General features: G+C 41.1%; 1 protein-coding gene across 3 annotated transcripts in view; it reads left to right on the top strand.

The window, feature by feature from the left end:
• The first annotated feature begins 6,180 nt into the window (after nt 1–6,180).
• The window catches only part of ZNF280D (zinc finger protein 280D), a 48,956-nt gene continuing 36,917 nt past the window's right edge, over nt 6,181–18,219 (top strand). For 2 of the 3 annotated variants that reach the window (XR_011338292.1, XM_069866881.1), the window contains exons 1-4: nt 6,181–6,261; nt 9,635–9,783; nt 13,557–13,622; nt 13,730–14,082. Coding sequence is in view for 2 of the 3 variants with exons in the window: in XM_069866881.1 (XP_069722982.1) it covers nt 9,642–9,783; nt 13,557–13,622; nt 13,730–14,082 (561 nt within the window). In the remaining variant the exon portion in view is untranslated. The remainder of the gene's footprint in view (nt 6,262–9,634; nt 9,784–13,556; nt 13,623–13,729; nt 14,083–18,219) is intronic. The other variant, XM_069866882.1, reaches the window with a different exon arrangement.

The following is an 18,219-nucleotide window of genomic DNA, read 5'->3' on the forward strand; positions in this document are numbered from 1 at the left end:
TGAGTAAACCACACATGTGTTGAATAGTGTTTGTTTTGCAGATGTTCATTTAGTATCTGTTTGTGCATTCACAGTTACAAGCTTCCCATATGAACACATCCATTCCAATAAATTTTTGGCAGCAGATCCAATTGCAATGCCATGCAGGTTGGTACTTGCTGTATGTGTGTAGTGTGTCTAAGAATAACAAATAACATTAAACAAACTCATAACTTAATGCTAATGAGCAAGACTTCCTCACTCCGGTGTAGTTTTTTTACAGACATACAAAATGAGAACTACGCAATTATACTCGAAGTCCCAGATTACAAACAGTGACCAGACACAACACGGAGTACTCACTCATTCACTAGGGTTTTAAAAAAAGTGATAATTTGGTTTGCCATAGTACTGTAGCGGCACCTGCCCCTGTAGTTTAGTAGCACTAACTAAATGTATTAAGTCTGTTTCTGACACATTTTAACTAACTCTAGAAATCATCAACGATGGGGACTTCACGTTATCTCTTGGTAACTGATGAAATAAACTTTGATGTTAGGAATAAGGCACCATTATGTTAAACTCAAGCCATGAATACATTTTCTTTTTTTCAGGATTCTGGTCAAGGCTTTTCAGAACATACTGTAAACTTCTTCAGTCTTCACCATTCTCATCAAGTATTAATTTTGTCAATACTGAAGAAAATACTCAGAGTTCATTTTTTAAATATCAACCTGAAAATAGCAGAAAGGGATGTCTGGTGAAACATGCTGTAAAGTTGTAATCTGTGAAAGTCCTGTTTTCCTAACAAGTTTGATAATTTTATGCTCTCCTAGTAGTCTGCCTGTATTTCTGCATCAGTAAATTCATGATCCCTATTTAAATTCTGGGGGTTTTTTTGTTTTTTTTTTTATATGGCACTTTCCTTCAACTGGAACACTGCTGGCACTGGTATGTTGACCTCCAAGTTCCGTGACAGAGGTATCTGCATGCTTAATTGATCCCCATATTTGTGTATTCTATAAACCTATAAAGTCATTAAGAGGCTTGCACAAATAGTTTATGGTGACATCTATGACTGCTTCAGTTAAGAAAAGTTAATTCACTTTTCCTGGATTCTCCCATTCACCTCTGTTTGTGGAGAGAGTAAGGGAAGCCAAGACACACTCAGTCTGTTGAAGCCGGATTCTGTCATCAGAGTAACAAAATGGATTTCCTAAGATGAATGTCAAAAGCAATAATTCTAAGAATTTCTTTATAAATTCTTAATCCAAAGATAACATAATTTATACTGTATATCTGATTTTGTGAATCTTTAATGGTGTGGTTAGAGGTGTTCCGAATTAGACTGTAACTACAAATGAGTAACACACTAGCTTGTCTTATGATTCCATGGGAAGAGGTAAGGTGGTTTATAAGCTTTAAACATACATTTTCCTTTTCTTGCATAGAAAGATTTCTATAGAATCAATGTTGCCTCGTTTCCTGCTGTCTAGTGCTTTGTTCTCAATCTACAAATTTAAAGCAGTTCAATCAAACTATTTGTGTGGCTAAAAAGCTTGACAGAATGTTTGCCTTTTAGCTATATATGGGTGGGGTGGCTGTGGTTAAAAATGAAGAGGATGAACAACTTAAAAGGTACGGTGCCAAAGCGAAAAGTGATCATCCAGCTTTTGCAGATAACCATGCACTGATTAAAGAACTGCTGAATGATTATAAAGTGTATAGTTTGTTTTTTTTTCCCAGCCTAAAGGTTTTTTTCATGTAAGAGAAAAGTGGATGACCAACTTAAGAATTATTATACTGGGCCTTTTGGTTACAGAAATCAATGACAGATAGACATTTGCTTGCCTAACTCTTTTCTAGTCTCCATGAATCAATATGATGATTTTTCTGTTAACATTTGAGCTGAAGCAACTGAGAGCAACAGCCATCTTGCAACTTGATTGTCTCCAGTTATTAACTACTTCTCAAGAAGACACACTTTGATTTCCAATTTGCCTCACCTTTGCCTATCTCCGCTGCAAAATCCTCTTGCTTGGCTGACTGATACACATTTTTTTTTCTTCTTTTTTTTTTGAGAAGCAAAATTCAAACAGCTAACAGACTCTGGTTTTAGTTTGGACTGGCAGGTCTAACAGCTGCCAGAGTTGATAGTATCAATGGATCTAGTTGCCTATTTCCACAAGTCCCTGTTAGCAAGCCTCTGTGGTTTGCAAATGCAACTCACTTATTTCTGGTTTTGTTTATTTTTAACCTGCAGGAAGCAATAGAAGCATTTTGGACCACTGAGGGATATTGCAATGAATTGATGTCTCTGTCTCAGACAATGCTTTTGGGACAAACCCCAGAAACTGATGAGAGATCACTATCAGTAAGTCTCAGAAGGGAAAGCAAAGTCTCTCCAGTAATTAAGCCACAGGCCAGTAGAACCACCTTAGATGTAATTCAGACTAGTTAGACTTCAAGCTCAGCTTTACTATTGTAGTCAGTGGTGCATGCATGCTGCCTGACTGCATGAAATAAAATTGTTCTCGGTAATTGGCTTCTGCTAAGTTTCTCTTTTTGAGGGTATCACATTTGCAGTTTTCTCTGTAAGTTTTCAGGCATGTTCCTCCTAAAACCTCTTGTTACCGGATCAGTACCTCCTTTTACATACAAGGCAGCCTTCCTTCGTGGCACTTAATTCTGGCTAGCATCTTCAGAACTTGCAGTTTTGCAGAGTGCAATTGCAAGTCCTGTATGTCTTCCATCACACTGACTTTTCCTCTAGGAGGTATAAATCTTCCTGTGTGGTGCATCTGCCTATGCCTTTCTTACTGCAAGGACACCATGAAGGAGTATGTTCTTTAATTGCCTGCATCTGCTGGCTCACTGCAATGATAACTGCCAAGGACTATTACTATTTCAGTCACATAGAGAGCTTTTTCAGATTTCATTAAACATTCTCCTTTTTTCTTTAGTTACCAATTATTTGTTGCAACACAAATTTTTAGGGCTTTCTCATTAACTACCTACTAAGCTTAGGCAAGATGCTGATCTATTAAATGAAGGGAGCCTTGGAGTTTCAAAGCTGTGAACACTTATCGAGTCTCACTTGGTAAAATTGTTTTGCTCCCATGGCTTTGTAGGATGATGCAAAGGCACAATATTCAAACAAGTTTGTTCAAGGACTTAGGCAGGGTTCTTGAAGAATAGACAGCATTCAATTGTGCACCTTCAGAATCCACAAATTTAATAAACTAAATGTGCAGACAATCTTAATTGTGTTATCCAGTGTTTCACCTTGGAATCTGAATATTTCCTTTGTATTTATCCTGCTTCAGAAAGAACATAAACATCTGCAATGATTTCTCAGTAAGTAAATGAGTAGATGAAAACACATGTTTCAAATAACTGGACTGCGCCTCTCTTCCCCGTTGTTTCTGCCAAAATAAGTTCCCCTCTCTAGTTCTCATTCTTTTTCTCCATTTTTTGCCAAATATCAAAAGCATTTTTCTCTTTTATTTTCTTCCTAGTTTGTCAAGATGGCATAGTATAATAATTGTTTAATTACTAAACTGTAATAAGCAAATGATTTAATGGCATAATCACTAAGCAGCAATTATTTAATTACTAATGTTGTTTAATTTCTTTCTTTACTTATCTGAGGTTCCAAAGTACTTTGGAAGAGTCTCGAGGCTAAAGCTAACAGTGAAAATGAGCAGAGCATTTTCCAGGCTAAACACAGCAGTCAAGTCTTCAGAGACTTAAGTTCACAACGAGAAGGACACTTCACTTATTCTTCTGAAAAACACCTATATTTGAGAGAGGATCTAGAATCATAGAGTAATTTGGGTTGGAAGGGACCTTGAAGATCATCCAGTTCCAAGCCCCAGCCATGGACAGGGACACCTCACACTGGATCAAGCTGCCCAAGGCCCATCCAACTTGGCCTTGAACACCTCCAGGGATGGGGCAGACACAGCTTCCCTGGGCAACCTGGGCCAGGGCCTCATCACTCTCATGGTGAAGAAATTCCTCCTTATGTCTAGTCTAAATCTGCCCCTCTCCAGTTTATACACATTGCCCCTTGTCCTATCACTACAAGTCTTTGTGAACAGACCCTCCCCAGCTTTCTTGGAGCCCCTTCAGGCACCAGAAGCTGCTCTAAGGTCTCCTTGGAGCCTTTTCTTCTCCAGGCTGAACAACCCCAGCTCTCTCAGCCTGCTCTCGTATGGGAGGTGCTCCAGCCCTCGGATCATTCTTGTACCCTTCTCTGAAACCGTTCCAAGAGCTCCATCACCTTCTAATGTTGAGGATTCCAGAACTGGACACAGTTATCCAGGTGGGGTCTCACAATAGAGGAAGACAGAGGCAGAATCCCCTCCCTCACCCTGCTGGCCACGCTACTTTTGATGCAGCCCAGGACACATTTGGCCTTCTGGGTTCTGGGCTGTGAGCGCACATTGCCAGCTCATGCTGTGCTTCTCATTGACCAGGACCCCCAAGCCCTTCTCTGCAGGGCTGCTCTCCATCATATCATCCCTCATCCTGTACTGAAATCGGAGATTGCCCCAATCCAGGTGTAGGACCTTGCAGTTGGACTTGTTGAACCTCATGAGGTCCTCACAGCCCCACTTCTCCAGCTTGTCCAGATCCCTCTGGACAACATTCTGGTATTTCACTTTTTTTTTTTTTTTTATACTCAAGGTAGAATGGAGAGCAAAAACTGAGGGAAAAAGGAAAATCTAAACTAAGGAGTGCTCCCTCAAGACGGATGTTGGCCAGGGTGAGATAACAGTATAGGCAAAAGGGCACAAGAAAATTTCATTTTTTACTCACCTTTTGATTCAGAGATTTCCATATGCAGGCTCTGGGTGAAAAGGCCACTCCACCACCCAGGTACAGTCTTGTCCAGCAGCTCTGCAATGTCCCACTGAAAGTAACGGCAACATCTGATGCAGTGAAGGTTTGGAACAACTGATCGATGTATTGGGTGATGTTATTTAACCCACCGGGTAAATGGCTGCAAGAGAGGCCAGTGGAGCAGTTCCTGGTGGTTTGTGGTTAATGTTAGCTCTGGGTAGGGCCTTCGCCTGCCCGCACCGAGGGCAGAGCCACCACACCTCAATGAGCAGGCAGGAACCGAGGCCGGTGGTGTGTGCCAGGCCCAGGGATGGAGCTGAGGCAGGAGGCACAAGGCAGGTGGTGTCTGAGGTGGACAGGGTGCAGGACGGAGACAGGGGGAAGTGTGGCAGGAGGTGTATGCCAGGGGCAGGCTGTGGCTGGCGGCTTCAGGGAAGCTCAGGTGGGAGATGCCTCCAGACCACGGGCTGAGGCGAGGCTACCGCAGTGCTACAGACTAGGAGGAGACTGGCTGGAAAGCTGCCTGGAGGATAAGGACCTGGGGGTGTTGGTTGACAGTGACTGAACATGAGCCAGCAGTGTGCCCAGGTGGCCAAGAAGGCCAATGCCATCTGGGCCTGTATCAGACACGGTGACCAGCAGGTCCAGGGAGGTTATTCTCCCTCTGTACTCAGCACTGGTGAGACCGCTCCTCGAATCCTATGTTCAGTTCTGGGCCCCTCACCACAAGAAGGATGTTGAGGCTCTGGAGCGAGTCCAGAGAAGAGCAACAGAGCTGGTGAGGGGGCTGGAGAACAGGCCTCATGAGGAGCGGCTGAGAGAGCTGGGGGTGTTTAGCCTGGAGAAGAGGAGGCTGAGGGGAGACCTCATTGCTCTCTACAACTACCTGAAAGGACAGGAGGGAGCTGGCCTCTTCTCCCAAGTGACAGGGGACAGGACAAGAGGAAATGGCCTCAAGCTGTGCCAGGGGAGGTTCAGGCTGGACATCAGAAAAAAATATTTAATGGAAAGGGTCATTGGGCACTGGCAGAGGCTGCCCAGGGAGGTGGTTGAGTCACCTTCCCTGGAGGTGTTTAAGAGGCGGGTGGACGAGGCGCTGAGGGACATGGTTTAGTGTTTGATGGGAATGGTTGGACTCGATGATGCGATGGGTCTTTCCCAACCCGGGGACTCAGTGCCTCTGAGGCTCCGGGCCGCGGGGTGTGAGGCCGCGCACATGGCGCGCGCGACACCGCCGCCGCGCAGCCCCGCCCGCTCCCGCCGGAAAGCGGCTGTGGGGCTGCCCCGCGCTCTTCCCGTCAGGCACCGCGCCGGGCGGCCGCCTGCCTGCCTCCCGCCCTCCCCCCGGCGGCGCCTCCTCAGCGGCGGCGCCTCCGCCCGCGCGGCCGCCTCCCACCCTGTTGTCCCGCGGGCGGCCCGCGGCCCCGCCGCACGGTAAGCCAGCCCGCCGCTCCCCCGGGCCGCGCCGCCGGCTCCCCGCGCGGGGGCCGCTCGGGCGGGGATCGCGGCCTGCCAGCCCGGCGCCATCTTAGGCCGGAGCAGGGGCCTTTCCCACCCCCGCCTCCTCTTCCGCCGGGGCTCCTGCCGCCGCCGGGCCCTGCCCCACGAGTCGCCCCGGGCTGAGGGTCGCTCCGGGCTGGGGGTCGCCTTTTCACGGCCCTCTTGGCGGCGCTGGGCCCCGTCCCGATGCGAAGCGGCGGCCTCCGTGCCACTGCCCGCGGGGCTCGGGTTCCTCCTGCGGCCTCGCACCCGGGTGTGAACTTGTGCTCGGCTGGCGGAGGCGACGCTGCCCTCGCCGAGGCGGGGCTTGGCCGTCGCGTGGCCGAGGGGAGCGGCGGCTCGGGCCGTGCACTTTCGAGGGAAGTCGCTTTGCTCTTCGGCTTTTCAAAACGCTCGGTTTCGTCTTCATTGCCGAAGCAAACGCGGCGCTCGATAAAAATACGTTTTCTCACAGTCTCGATGAAGCTGTGCCTCCCATGTTCTTCTGCAGCTACTGTAGTTGGCACTGGTAAGACCGCTACTCGAATCCTGTGTTCAGTTCTGGGCCCCTCACCACAAGAAGGATGTTGAGGCTCTGGAGCGAGTCCAGAGAAGAGCAACGAAGCTGGTGAAGGGGCTGGAGAACAGGCCTTATGAGGAACGGCTGAGAGAGCTGGGGGTGTTTAGCCTGGAGAAGAGGAGGCTGAGGGGAGACCTCATTGCTCTCTACAACTACCTGAAAGGAGGTTGTGGAGAGGAGGGAGCTGGCCTCTTCTCCCAAGTGACAGGGGACAGGACACGAGGAAATGGCCTCAAGTTCCACCAGGGGAGATTTAGGCTGGACATTAGGAAAAAATAGTTCACAGAAAGGGTCATTGGGCACTGACAGAGGCTGCCCAGGGAGGTGGTTGAGTCACCTTCCCTGGAGGTGTTTAAGGGTCGGGTGGATGAGGTGCTGAGGGGCATGGTTTAGTATTTAATAGGAATGGTTGGACTTGATGATCTGGTGGGTCTCTTCCAACCTGGTGATTCTGTGATTCTATGATTCTACTGTGGTGGCAGGCTGTGTGTCTGTAGCTGAAGTCGTGAAAAATACAACTTGGGTGTGCACTGTGTTGTAAGTCATAGGAGTTCTCCATTTGTTTTGAAGTGCAGCTGTTAAACTGGAGGAAAAAAATGTTTAAATAATTACCTGATCATAATATTACGGGAAAGTAACAATATTATGTGCTTCTTGGCTGCTTGGGGAGGTGGTTGAGTCACAATCCTTGGAGGTGTTTAAAATGCAGTCAATGAGATGCTTGGGGATACACTTTAGTAGTGGACAGGTACAGCTGGAGTTGGTGATCACGAAGGTCTTTTTGAACTTTATGATTCAGTGATTATGGAAAGGTGACAGATGGAGCTAGTCTGAGAGCTTTGTGGTTAAGGTAGATGTCCCCACTCTTGAACCTTACTACCAGTTTCATACTAGCTATTTTAAGCTAATCCAAAGGAAGCCTTGTGCGTTGGAAAGCTCTTTCAACCATAATAGTGGAATATGCGTGTTACGTATAAATGGGTTTTCAGTCATTGTAAGGCTTATTGCAGGCACATTTCCTATGATTTTCTGTAGGATTGATTTCTATGCATCTTTAAGGTGCACTTCTACAGGTTAGGTTCTGATGTCTTCTTTACACCTGTTACACTCTTGTTACATTTACTAACACGTGTATCGTTTTTGTTGTTTTTATGTGAATGCTTTTCAACTGTAAGGGTAAAAAAGCCAAGTTACTGATACTGGCTTTTAATGAAGTTAGCTATCTTTAGGTATAATTTCAATGATAGGTAAAGATGTCTAAACTAGTGCTTTTAAAACACTTATTTCACCTAAAGCTTATTGGGTTTTTTTGTGCGATGAATTAATTTTTTTTTCTTCTGTCAGTTTTTTAGTTCATTCCTTGTCTAGTAGCTATAATAGTGTTCCATGGACTTGTTTCTTTGCAGATTGTTGATTTCATCTGTGCCTGCCCAATGAACTTTCATGACTAGCCTTATTTTTTGCTGGAAAGTTGCCTTTTAAAGCAGTATCTTAATGTAGTCTAGTGACATTTTTTAAAAACACGTATTAAACAACTTGTTCACAACTTTTTAGCCTAGAACAATGGTTTAAACTCTTCTTTTATCGTATGCATATAGCATTTCATTGGACCCCTCAGATGCAAGGACTACCTTTAGGCACGTGTGTGTATGAATGTTTTTATACATACTGAAAAAGAGGAAAATTAAGTCTTGTCAATGAGTTGATCTCTCTTAGTTTGTACCTCCACTGGGAAGTATTTGGGGAGAGTGGGGTAAGGATTCACTGTTGGTGTTGGCTTTGAGAGTAACCACTAGAAGGATTCCTGGAACGCATTTTCTACTTGAATGTAGTTGAAGCTGAAAACTTGGAAGCTAGTTGTGCTTTAAAACTCAATGTAAATGTTTGTTTTGGCAAGGGAGAGTATTCCAGCAGCTTCTGCACACCTCCTGTAATCAAATCCGTTCCCCCTTATTGCAACTTATCGGGTCGGGTGATTTTTAACCTGTGCTGGTTCATGTCATGTCCTGTGAAAAGTTGCACAACTGTTGGAGCAGTGCAGAACCCAAGAGGAACTCATTAGGCCAGCTTTGTTGCCAGAAAAAAGAGTTACAGCTTCAAATCATTGCAGTGATACTAAAAAATGTGATTAGAAGATCTGAAATGCTCTTGATGCCTTTTAAAAGCTGCCATACGTTTTGAGTCACCTTCTGAGAATACTTTAATATGTACATCCTGATTCATAAAATGGAATGTCTGTAAGTGCTGCCACCACTTGGTGTAGCTTTCTTAAAGTCCCTATGTATGTCATCAAATTACTTTTATCTGTATAAAAAAATTATCGACTTTATTAAAGTGTAGCTGAGGTTTTCACATGTTTTGTTAGCATTCTCTGAACGTCTAGTACACTTTTTTTGAAAGATACCTTTCATTGTGGAGTCAGAGACTTTCTCTGATAGTTACTGGTGGGTTACACAAAAATAGTTTAAATTATATAGAGGATTTCTTTCATTTTTTCTCATCGTTAGTAGCAAAGATGAGGATTCAAGTAATTATCAGAAAGGATATATGGTGTTGGTCTTTGAAAGTCTTCTATATTGGGTGAGGTTCAACCTGTCTGGAATGTGATGGGAGCGGTGTGGAGCAGGGAAGGAAGACCCTTCTCTGGGAATTATTGTCAAGTGTAGTAATCCTTACTGTACAGCGAAATGTTTGTTTCATTAAAGTATTGAATATTTTGGTATCTGTGTTTTGTTTTTCACTATCTAGTCTCAAGATGGCAGAATTATTTATGGAATGTGAAGAAGAGGAGCTCGAACCATGGCAAAAGAGAGTTAAAGAAGTGGAGGAGGATGATGATGATGATGATGAGCCAATCTTTGTTGGGGAAATCTCAAGTTCGAAACCAGCTAGTACATGTAAGACAGTGTTTGTCATAATTTAAGACAGAAGTTTCAAAGTATAAAACTTTAAATTTACATTGAAAATATGTAACCTTCAACAGCAAGACAAGAAGTCTTAAAGCTGTTCTGTAGCTTGCTGTCATTCTGAAAATTGGAATTCTTGAGAAATGATATCCTAGAACTGAGGTTATGCACAGCTTTGTCTACTTCTAGCCTTAAATCTCTGAAGGAAATATAAGGACATTTGAAGGTTTTGGCATTTTCAATATGGTTGAACATCCAGTATATACGTTGCCAAAACCATGTGTGTAGTTGCTTTTAATGTAGTTGATATTTAGTTTGATACTTGGAAGTGTCTCTTTCTGAAAGTCATGTGCATGAATTTAAACCTTCATGTTACAGTCCTTTTTTTTTTTCCTTCTCCACCCCGCACTTGATGTGTTGGTGGACATCTTTTTGGGCAAAACCAAGGTAAATGTCTTTAAGTGTCTATAATAAAAACACAATCAGTGTAAGTGATTAATGTGAAAATAGTAGAACCTCTCAAAATAAGATATTCTTATTCATTCATTCATCCCATGTAAAATTAAGAGTTTTTTCATCAAGTTCTGTAGTTTTCTCTTAATGCAGGCAGTGCAGAGTGAGGTTAGGTGGTTGTGATCATAGCAGATGTGTCAGGATTCCATGTTTGTTGTGTGTTCGGGCTTTGGCGGGTAAGTAAAGGAGAGCATTATTTTTGTTATTTAATACAATTTTAGTAATGAAACCTCTTGATTTCTGTGTGTGGCTGTCTTGCAGTCAGTTGTTGAGAGGTTTGACTTAAGGTTTCTGTAGGTATTGAATGCACGAGACTTTGCATGGTGAGGTTTACTCCTTTCAGTTTCTTTCTCATGTCTGCTGTGCCTGTCTCCAACATTTCCATAGTTATTTTCAAAGAGTATGTAGTTTGCAGTGAAGAGCCTCAAGATAAAATGTTAAACTAGGTACTCCGTTACACTCTGCTGCATGGACTTTGGAGATTTTGTTAGCTGTTCCATCATTTTAGTTCATGATACTTTCATTTTGTATCTGAACTCTATTTTACTTTGTTTCTCACTGGGGTAGTAAGTAGTGCTTCTTACACTAGCTTACAAAAGTGGAAGATTATTTTAAATATTAAAAGAGTACTGAGACTGATGTTAACGTTAGACAACTTGAAAATAGTTCTTAAGGGTTGTCTTTTGGAATATTTAAAAAATATTATAGAGCATCTTAAGGGTTGTCTTTTGGAATATTTAAAAAATATTCTAGAGCGTCTTGAAAATTTGAAGAATATTTTGAAATTACTCTAAGAAGTTTTCTGCATTTACACACTTCTCCAAGGACTGAGAAATACCTTTACTGTTTTCTGGAATGTCCAGAGACCTCTAAGTAGCTGTTGGTCATTGGCATGAGGTCATGGCATAGAACAGCTATTGAGACACTAGGTATATGTTGGAACAACAAATGTGCTGAGTTTCATTGCAGTCATTGAAGTATCAAGATTTTTTTGTGGTCATAAAGGATAGAAATACATGAAAACTGTAATTTTTATATGATTCAGCAACTTCAAGAACTTTGGTAAAAAGAGAGACTTAAAATGTATCTGATTCTAGTGCTGTCCATACTTAGTCCTGACACAAGTCAAATCATTTATGGTATAACTTTTTACCTAATCTCTTCCTTCCCTTTCCTCAACTTTCTCTTCATAGTCTTCTACTTCAATATCAAAAACAGCTATGGAAGAATAACCTTAGTTCTTCTCTGGCTTGGAAGTAGTACCACCTGGCAGTACTCAGCCTTCAGTTGTTCCTCGTGGTAGTCAAGACATGGTGAAATCAACTTTTTTTATCACTGTTTGGTTTTTACCTGAGAAAACACAGCTCTTATCGGATGAAAAATTAGATGGAAACTTGCATGTAGTTCTTAATTTCTCTGAAAGGTCTATTTTCTGCAGTACATAGCATCTTTTTTTAACCTTTTCCTTATGGTGCAGTTACTAGGTTTTATACAGACTGGTGTGGAAAACCTGAAGGAAATGCTTGGAAGCCCAACCTTGGCCTGCTGTCATGCAGTGTCATGTACAATGGAGAATTAGTTTGATTAAGATGAAGAGTAATTGACAGTTTGTTCACTTCAGTGTTGCCTGCAGCTGCTCATTTTTCCTATGGTTACTGCTCATTTTTCTTGCTTCCTTTTTCATAATGATACAAACCTGTAACTTGTTGCTACTTTAAAATGTTGTACTGCATGTTAACTTTCTTAGACTTGAATACTGTTTTACATAAACAGGACAAATAACACTTCGGTAGGAGATAGAGAAGGGCCCATCAAGTCCATGATGAATCAGTTGTCATGTAAAGCTGGATTATAATTTCTAATCACTGGCTTCCTGAAATGTTCTTTTCAGAAACTGTGAAGTCTACCTTTGTAATTGAGGATGTGAATTGTGTGTGCATCAGGTTGAAGCTGAATATGCTTTGTAAGATGTAACCTTTAGGACAGCTTTTTTTCTTGTAGTAATTGAAGGCTTTAGTTTCATTTCATTTTATTCTGGAATTCAAGTATGAGATATAGCTAAGTGTACTCAGCTAAACTCTGAATTCATTTAATCCTTGCTAGTAGTTACTGTTGGGGTAAAAATAGTGATATATTACAGGACAAAATTTTGCCGTATCTTAAAAAATGCAAACCTGTTTGGATCTGTTGGTTGCAGCTGCTTTTTTCATTAGTATGATATGAATGCAAATGACAGGTTGAAAGCTGTGATCTTCTGAGCACTACTGTTGATCTGTTTATCAGCCTGACTTGTGTATACTAATTACAGCGTCACTGCTGGTGGAATCAGCCTTAAGCTTGTTAAATACAATACATAGATACTCTAAGGTCTCTTGTTTAAGATCCTGATGTAATTTGACTGTGGTCTGAGAAGGTGCTTAAGCTTTGTTGGTTAGATACTGGAGGATCAACCTAATTTCATATGCATATTTCCACATGTCAGAGCAAGAAACTTGACAGCAACACTAACAGTTGAGAATTTGGCAGTAGAAAAATATTTTTATTTGAATATTTTTGTAACATTCTGGAATGATCAGAAACCTCAGACTAAGACATTATAAGTTGGAATATTGATGGTGTTAGTTGGGGAATAATCCTCCAGTCTGTTTCTTATGAGCTAGAAGTCCCATCATGGACTACCATGTAGGATATGTAATTAAATCAGTCCTCCTTTAATGCAACTACAGCACAACTCCTGTGATGACCGGTCTGTTGATTTTTCTTACACGTTGGAAAATGGAAACTGAGGTCTAAAACCAAATTTGTAAGTGCTGTATTCCCTTGTAATCAAGAAGCAAATTGTGTAGTTACTGGTTTAGAGAAAATGCTTTCTTTAGCGCAGAGCAGTTTTAGTATTTGGGCAACTTAAGTATATGAGAAATGGAAGTTAGTAAATGTACTATAAATATTTAGCTTTACTGATGATAAAATGTTCCTTCTTTTTTGTTTGCAACCCTGTTTGTGTGTTAATTTGTCTCCGAGAAAATTAAACCTGAGATTCTTAGGTGAGCTAGTTTAACCTAAGTTAAGGGGAGTAGGACATCTCTTAATCTGTACAAATGACTCTTTTGCCAGGTATTTATTTTAGAATTAATATTGTAATAAGTTATATACTAATTTATTTAATTAGTGGATATGAATGCTACTTTGAATTCTAAAAGCAATTAAGCTATTAATTTTACTGCAATTAAGAGAAGTGTAACTTTTGACAGATAGATTGAACAGAGTCAACCTCAGCTCATCACGAAGGGGGATACAGAATGATGCACTCAGTAGAGGTACTTTATTGTCCTAATATGGTAATCAAAACCAAAAAATCCACAACACTGATGAAACTTCTGACTACAAAATTCTGTAAAGATAACTTGGGAATCCTTTGCAACAGGTACAGTTACTGCGTTCAAGCCTGACAGTCACCATTATGTGATGCCTGCCTCCAGCCCCAGTGCTATGCCTGTTTCGTCAGTCTTTCAGTCTGTATCCAGACCTCCTAGCTCTGTAGCAGTTCAGCCCTTATCTATACCGGTGGACATTTTGGAAACTTCACAAACACTGCAGAGACCGGTTGCTGGATGTTTATCAACATCAAGTTCTGGAGTATTGCAGCCTGTTAGCAGAACTGTAACCATTCCAGTGATGACACAGCCAGGATCAAGAAATATCACGGTTCCTGTAGTGGCTCAACCTCTATCCAGGCCAGTGAATACTGTAACAGCACAGCCTGTAATGCTTGATCAGGTAAATTTTTATTCCTTTAAACTATGAAATACATTGGTGCAGTTACTTCTGAGTAAATTAACGAGGAACGTATTGACACAGTCCAGTCATTTGAAGACCTAGACTAGATTATAGACTAGCATTGTGTAAACCGTAAAGTTTGTAAAACCATAACCTTGCACTGGTCAATTAAAGTATTTATTTGAAAAAACTTACTTGCAAGACCCAAAGATGATACTTTAACAGTGGAATTAAGTTAAATTAAAATCTTAGGCATAAGAGAAATCAGTATTGTTCAGCTTATTTTGTTTGTTGTGTGGAGAAATGATGGAAATCCTCATTTTCTAGATCTTGCACGTTTCTCTGCTCAGAGACAAGTCGTCTGTACTGATAAATCAGTTTCTTTTTTTAAGTAGTTTGCATTTGGTGTCTAAAGTAACTTGGTAGTTTTCACACCTGAATTCTACTTTGCCTTTCTTGGAATTTTTGTTTCTTAAGAGAATGCTTTAGTGGTAGCTTCTTGGGTATTTTTGCTCTTTGGTCCATGTGGCTGTTGTAGTGCAATGGTGGTGTAGTAAGGAGGACTTAAACAACCAGAAACTGCAGTGTCAGTAAATAAAACAATTTGGCAACATACTTGTTTGAAAAGAGCAGGGGAACAACACATGTAGATCGTGTAACGTAGCTCTCTTTTGGATTGCCACAGAACCTCGGAATGATAACTAGGGAGTCGAGTTAGATGCTGGTTTTATTGCGTTAGCCATTAGACATTGATGAGGGAGGAAGAACGAAGATTAAAATTTCACATTTGTATGAGGTAAACTATTATGCGATACCTTCATTGAAAATAATTTAAACTGAAACTGTTAGGACGAGGTGCCTGTAATACTAGCTACTACTGTCAGGTTAAAATAGAGCTTGAGGCACCATTCCCACCATCCATGCAAATATACACACCTGCAGTTGTCCCAGCTGTCAGTCTTTTGGTATAAACAATATCATACACCTTAATGTATTCTGCGTTTGCTGAAGAGGGGAACCTATCTGAGTAAACATACTTAATAAGTCCATTAAAACATGAGAATTAAGTCTTCTTAAGACTTGTGGCTAAATCGTTACCAATGGATGGTTGTATTTTAAGAAAAACAATGCAGTGTAATCTTGCCTGTCAAGCGGGTAGCTGAATATCTGGCAGATTTGCTAGAAAAGAACTCATGCTTTCCGGTTTGAGTCTTCGGTAGTTGATTGATGGTTTGCTGGGTGTAATTGTGGATATGTCTAGTGAAGCAGGTTAGCTACATCACTTTGCCACTGTATTTAAGAAGGCCAAAGAACTGATGTAATCAAAAGTGCCAATGTCAGGGAGATATCTTTGTTGCCTCTTGAGTCCTCTCAGATCTATTCTTTACAAAGTAGGACATATAAATACAGGAAGATCTGCTACTTCATGTGATCTAAAAACATTTCAAGTCTGTCAATTTTATTTTTATAAGTGTTTACTCATGACCTATTATGCTTTATTAAATCTTTCAAAGGAATGTTTTGTGGTGTCTTTACTGTGAAAGAAATCCCCCTCCCTTACTTCCCTCACATATAGGAAAGCTGACCTTCTCCAGAAGTTATATGTAAGCTGGAGGTAACTCATTAAGACAGTGACTTTTAGATGCTGTGCACACAGCACTTTTTTGTGAGTGTTCTTTCTCATTCATCGAGTTTACCTTCAACGGGAGTGTTACAGTTGAGACTTGAATTAAGTTTTTCAGTCCTACTTTGCCAAAATCTTCCTTGGCAGAATACAGAAACACCTATTTGGAAAAGCTGCAGCCTGAAATATTGCTTTGAAGATAGACAGCATGGAAAAGGATCTCTAACCATGTATTAGTCAGTTCTGTCTCTTCCAAGTTAGTCTGACATGCTTTAGAAAATAGTGCATCCTTTTCCGGGATGTCAGTGCCTATATATTCTGTCCTCTCTTAAAATTTCCACTGTTGAAGTTAAGTTATTTTGTTTCTTTACAGTGTTGACATTTTGATCATGGTTTCCCTGAGCTTTTAAAATTAAGTTATACTAAACGTAACATCCTATTCTTTGTATATTAAGAAATTCTTGAGTACCTTTGGGAAGATTTTTTTTCTAGGTGTTTTTCTGTGCTGCTGAAAGTGAGTCTTCCGTCTCTTCAAGTTAACTTTTGTAGGTTCAGACTGTATTTCCGATTTCAGCCTTATCTAGAATATTTTGTTTTCTTATTCCTGCCACTTGATTGTGTTATGATTCTGGGAAGAGAAGCTTGTTTGGTGTGCTTGTTTTTTAGGAGCTTCTTGGTTTTTTTCAGCTTCTCAGGCTAAGTTCGGTGATTTTTAGTATCACTCCTGTCACATTGTCACTGCTGTTCTTAGAGCCTTATGTAAACTACCTGTATTTTGGTTCATGTCCTTGGTTTGATTTGTCTCCATTCAAGAGCTCCAAAGTTTTTGAAGTTTTGTTTTGCCCTTTATCTTGTCTTCACTTCACTTGGGGCCACAGTTTTCTATTGATGATTTTCTGCCTTGAGCTTTCTCTGGTGTTTCCATTTACATATTTTCTGTTTCTTCCCAGCTCTGTTTTTAATAAGTGGTGAAGGAGTCAAGTAAGTTTTTCTGGGAAATGTTTCATGTTTTCATCTTCAGCTTTCAGATGCAGAAATTTGCCATTGAAATTCAAATATCGCGGTGTGAAGATGATGGTGAGGTATGACTGGACACTCTGGCAGGACCTCTTTCAAGTAGGATGTCCTTCAGAGTGCCTTTGCATTCTTAATTTGGTGCAGTATTTTTTATCTCAGGACGTCAATTTTTTTCCTGTGGGAATTAATTGCTTTTGATCACCAGCTGGGTTGAAACACATTTCCTCAGTTTCATAACATGTAGATCTACTATTTACCTTTTGAGAGTGTTTGGTATTCCAGTTTGATTGAAATAGCCTTTTCTGTTCACAGGCTTGATTTACTGACTTCCTGAAGAAGTCTGGTTTTGTATTCTTGTTATTACACTACATTAATGCAGTTCAAGAAATTTTTAGTTGAATTTGACTTCATTCACGCTGTTCGTGGCAATTCTAATTCAGTTAGGGCTCCTGCTGTTGTGTAAGCTGACATAGGGCTATCCTCTTCTTTAAAAAAAAATTCTTCTTAGTGGTTAACATGATTTAATTCAGTACTCAGAATGCTTTCCAACAAGCCCCAGCTAATTCTCTCCATATCCTTCCACTACTTAATAGTCACTTTTTTCAGTCTCAGTATGATTCAGGTTCCAGTTGTTCCTAGTTAATTTTGGGAGAGTAAACGTAAGATACAGTGCATTGTAATTTCTCTGTGTGGATTTGGTTACCAGTTATCACGTTGGCTTGCACAGTATGAACCCATAATTTTCACTACTCCCTTGGAAAGCTACGAGTGATGGGGAATTACTTTTCTTCACTTGAACCCTAGGACCTTAATTATGGGTTTTTGCTTTTCTGCGTATGAGAGCCCCTCTACATGTTAGTTTGACATTTATTTTTTTTTTAAATTGAGGTGGTAAAGCTGTTTTGGGGTTTTTTGGGTGTTTTTCCCTTTAAAATGCTTTTACTTTCTAAAGCACGGGAGGATGCTGGGGTCTTTTTCTGTATGTAAAATCTTGGAGCCAAACTGCATGAAAAGAACAGTTGTAAACAGAAAGGGATGTATTGAAATTTGAGACTTGGAATTTCTGGGATGTCTGGTTCTACTTGCTTCCCAAATATGTTCAATATATACTAGAGAGATGTATATATGCCATCAGAATACAGAATTGCAGAATTATCAGAGTTGTAAGGGAGATCATCTGGTCCAAGCCCCCTGCTAAAGCAGGTTGCACAGGAACATGTCTAGGTGTGGTTTGAGTATCTCCAGAGAACATGATTCCACAACCTCTCTGGGCAGCCTGTTCAATGCTCCATTGCCCTAAAAGTAAAGAATTTTCTCCTTGTGTTCAGATGGGACTTGCTGTGCTCCTGTTTTTGCCCATTGCCCTTTGTCTTGTCACTGGGCACTACTGAAAAGAGTCTGGCCCCATGCTCTTGACACCCACCCTTCAGATACTTGTAAGCGCTGATAAGATGCACTCTCAGTCTTCTCAGTCTTAAATAGACTCCAATCTCTCA

This window comes from Phaenicophaeus curvirostris, chromosome 12 (genome assembly GCF_032191515.1).
Source record: "Phaenicophaeus curvirostris isolate KB17595 chromosome 12, BPBGC_Pcur_1.0, whole genome shotgun sequence".
NCBI classification, from domain to species: domain Eukaryota; kingdom Metazoa; phylum Chordata; class Aves; order Cuculiformes; family Cuculidae; genus Phaenicophaeus; species Phaenicophaeus curvirostris.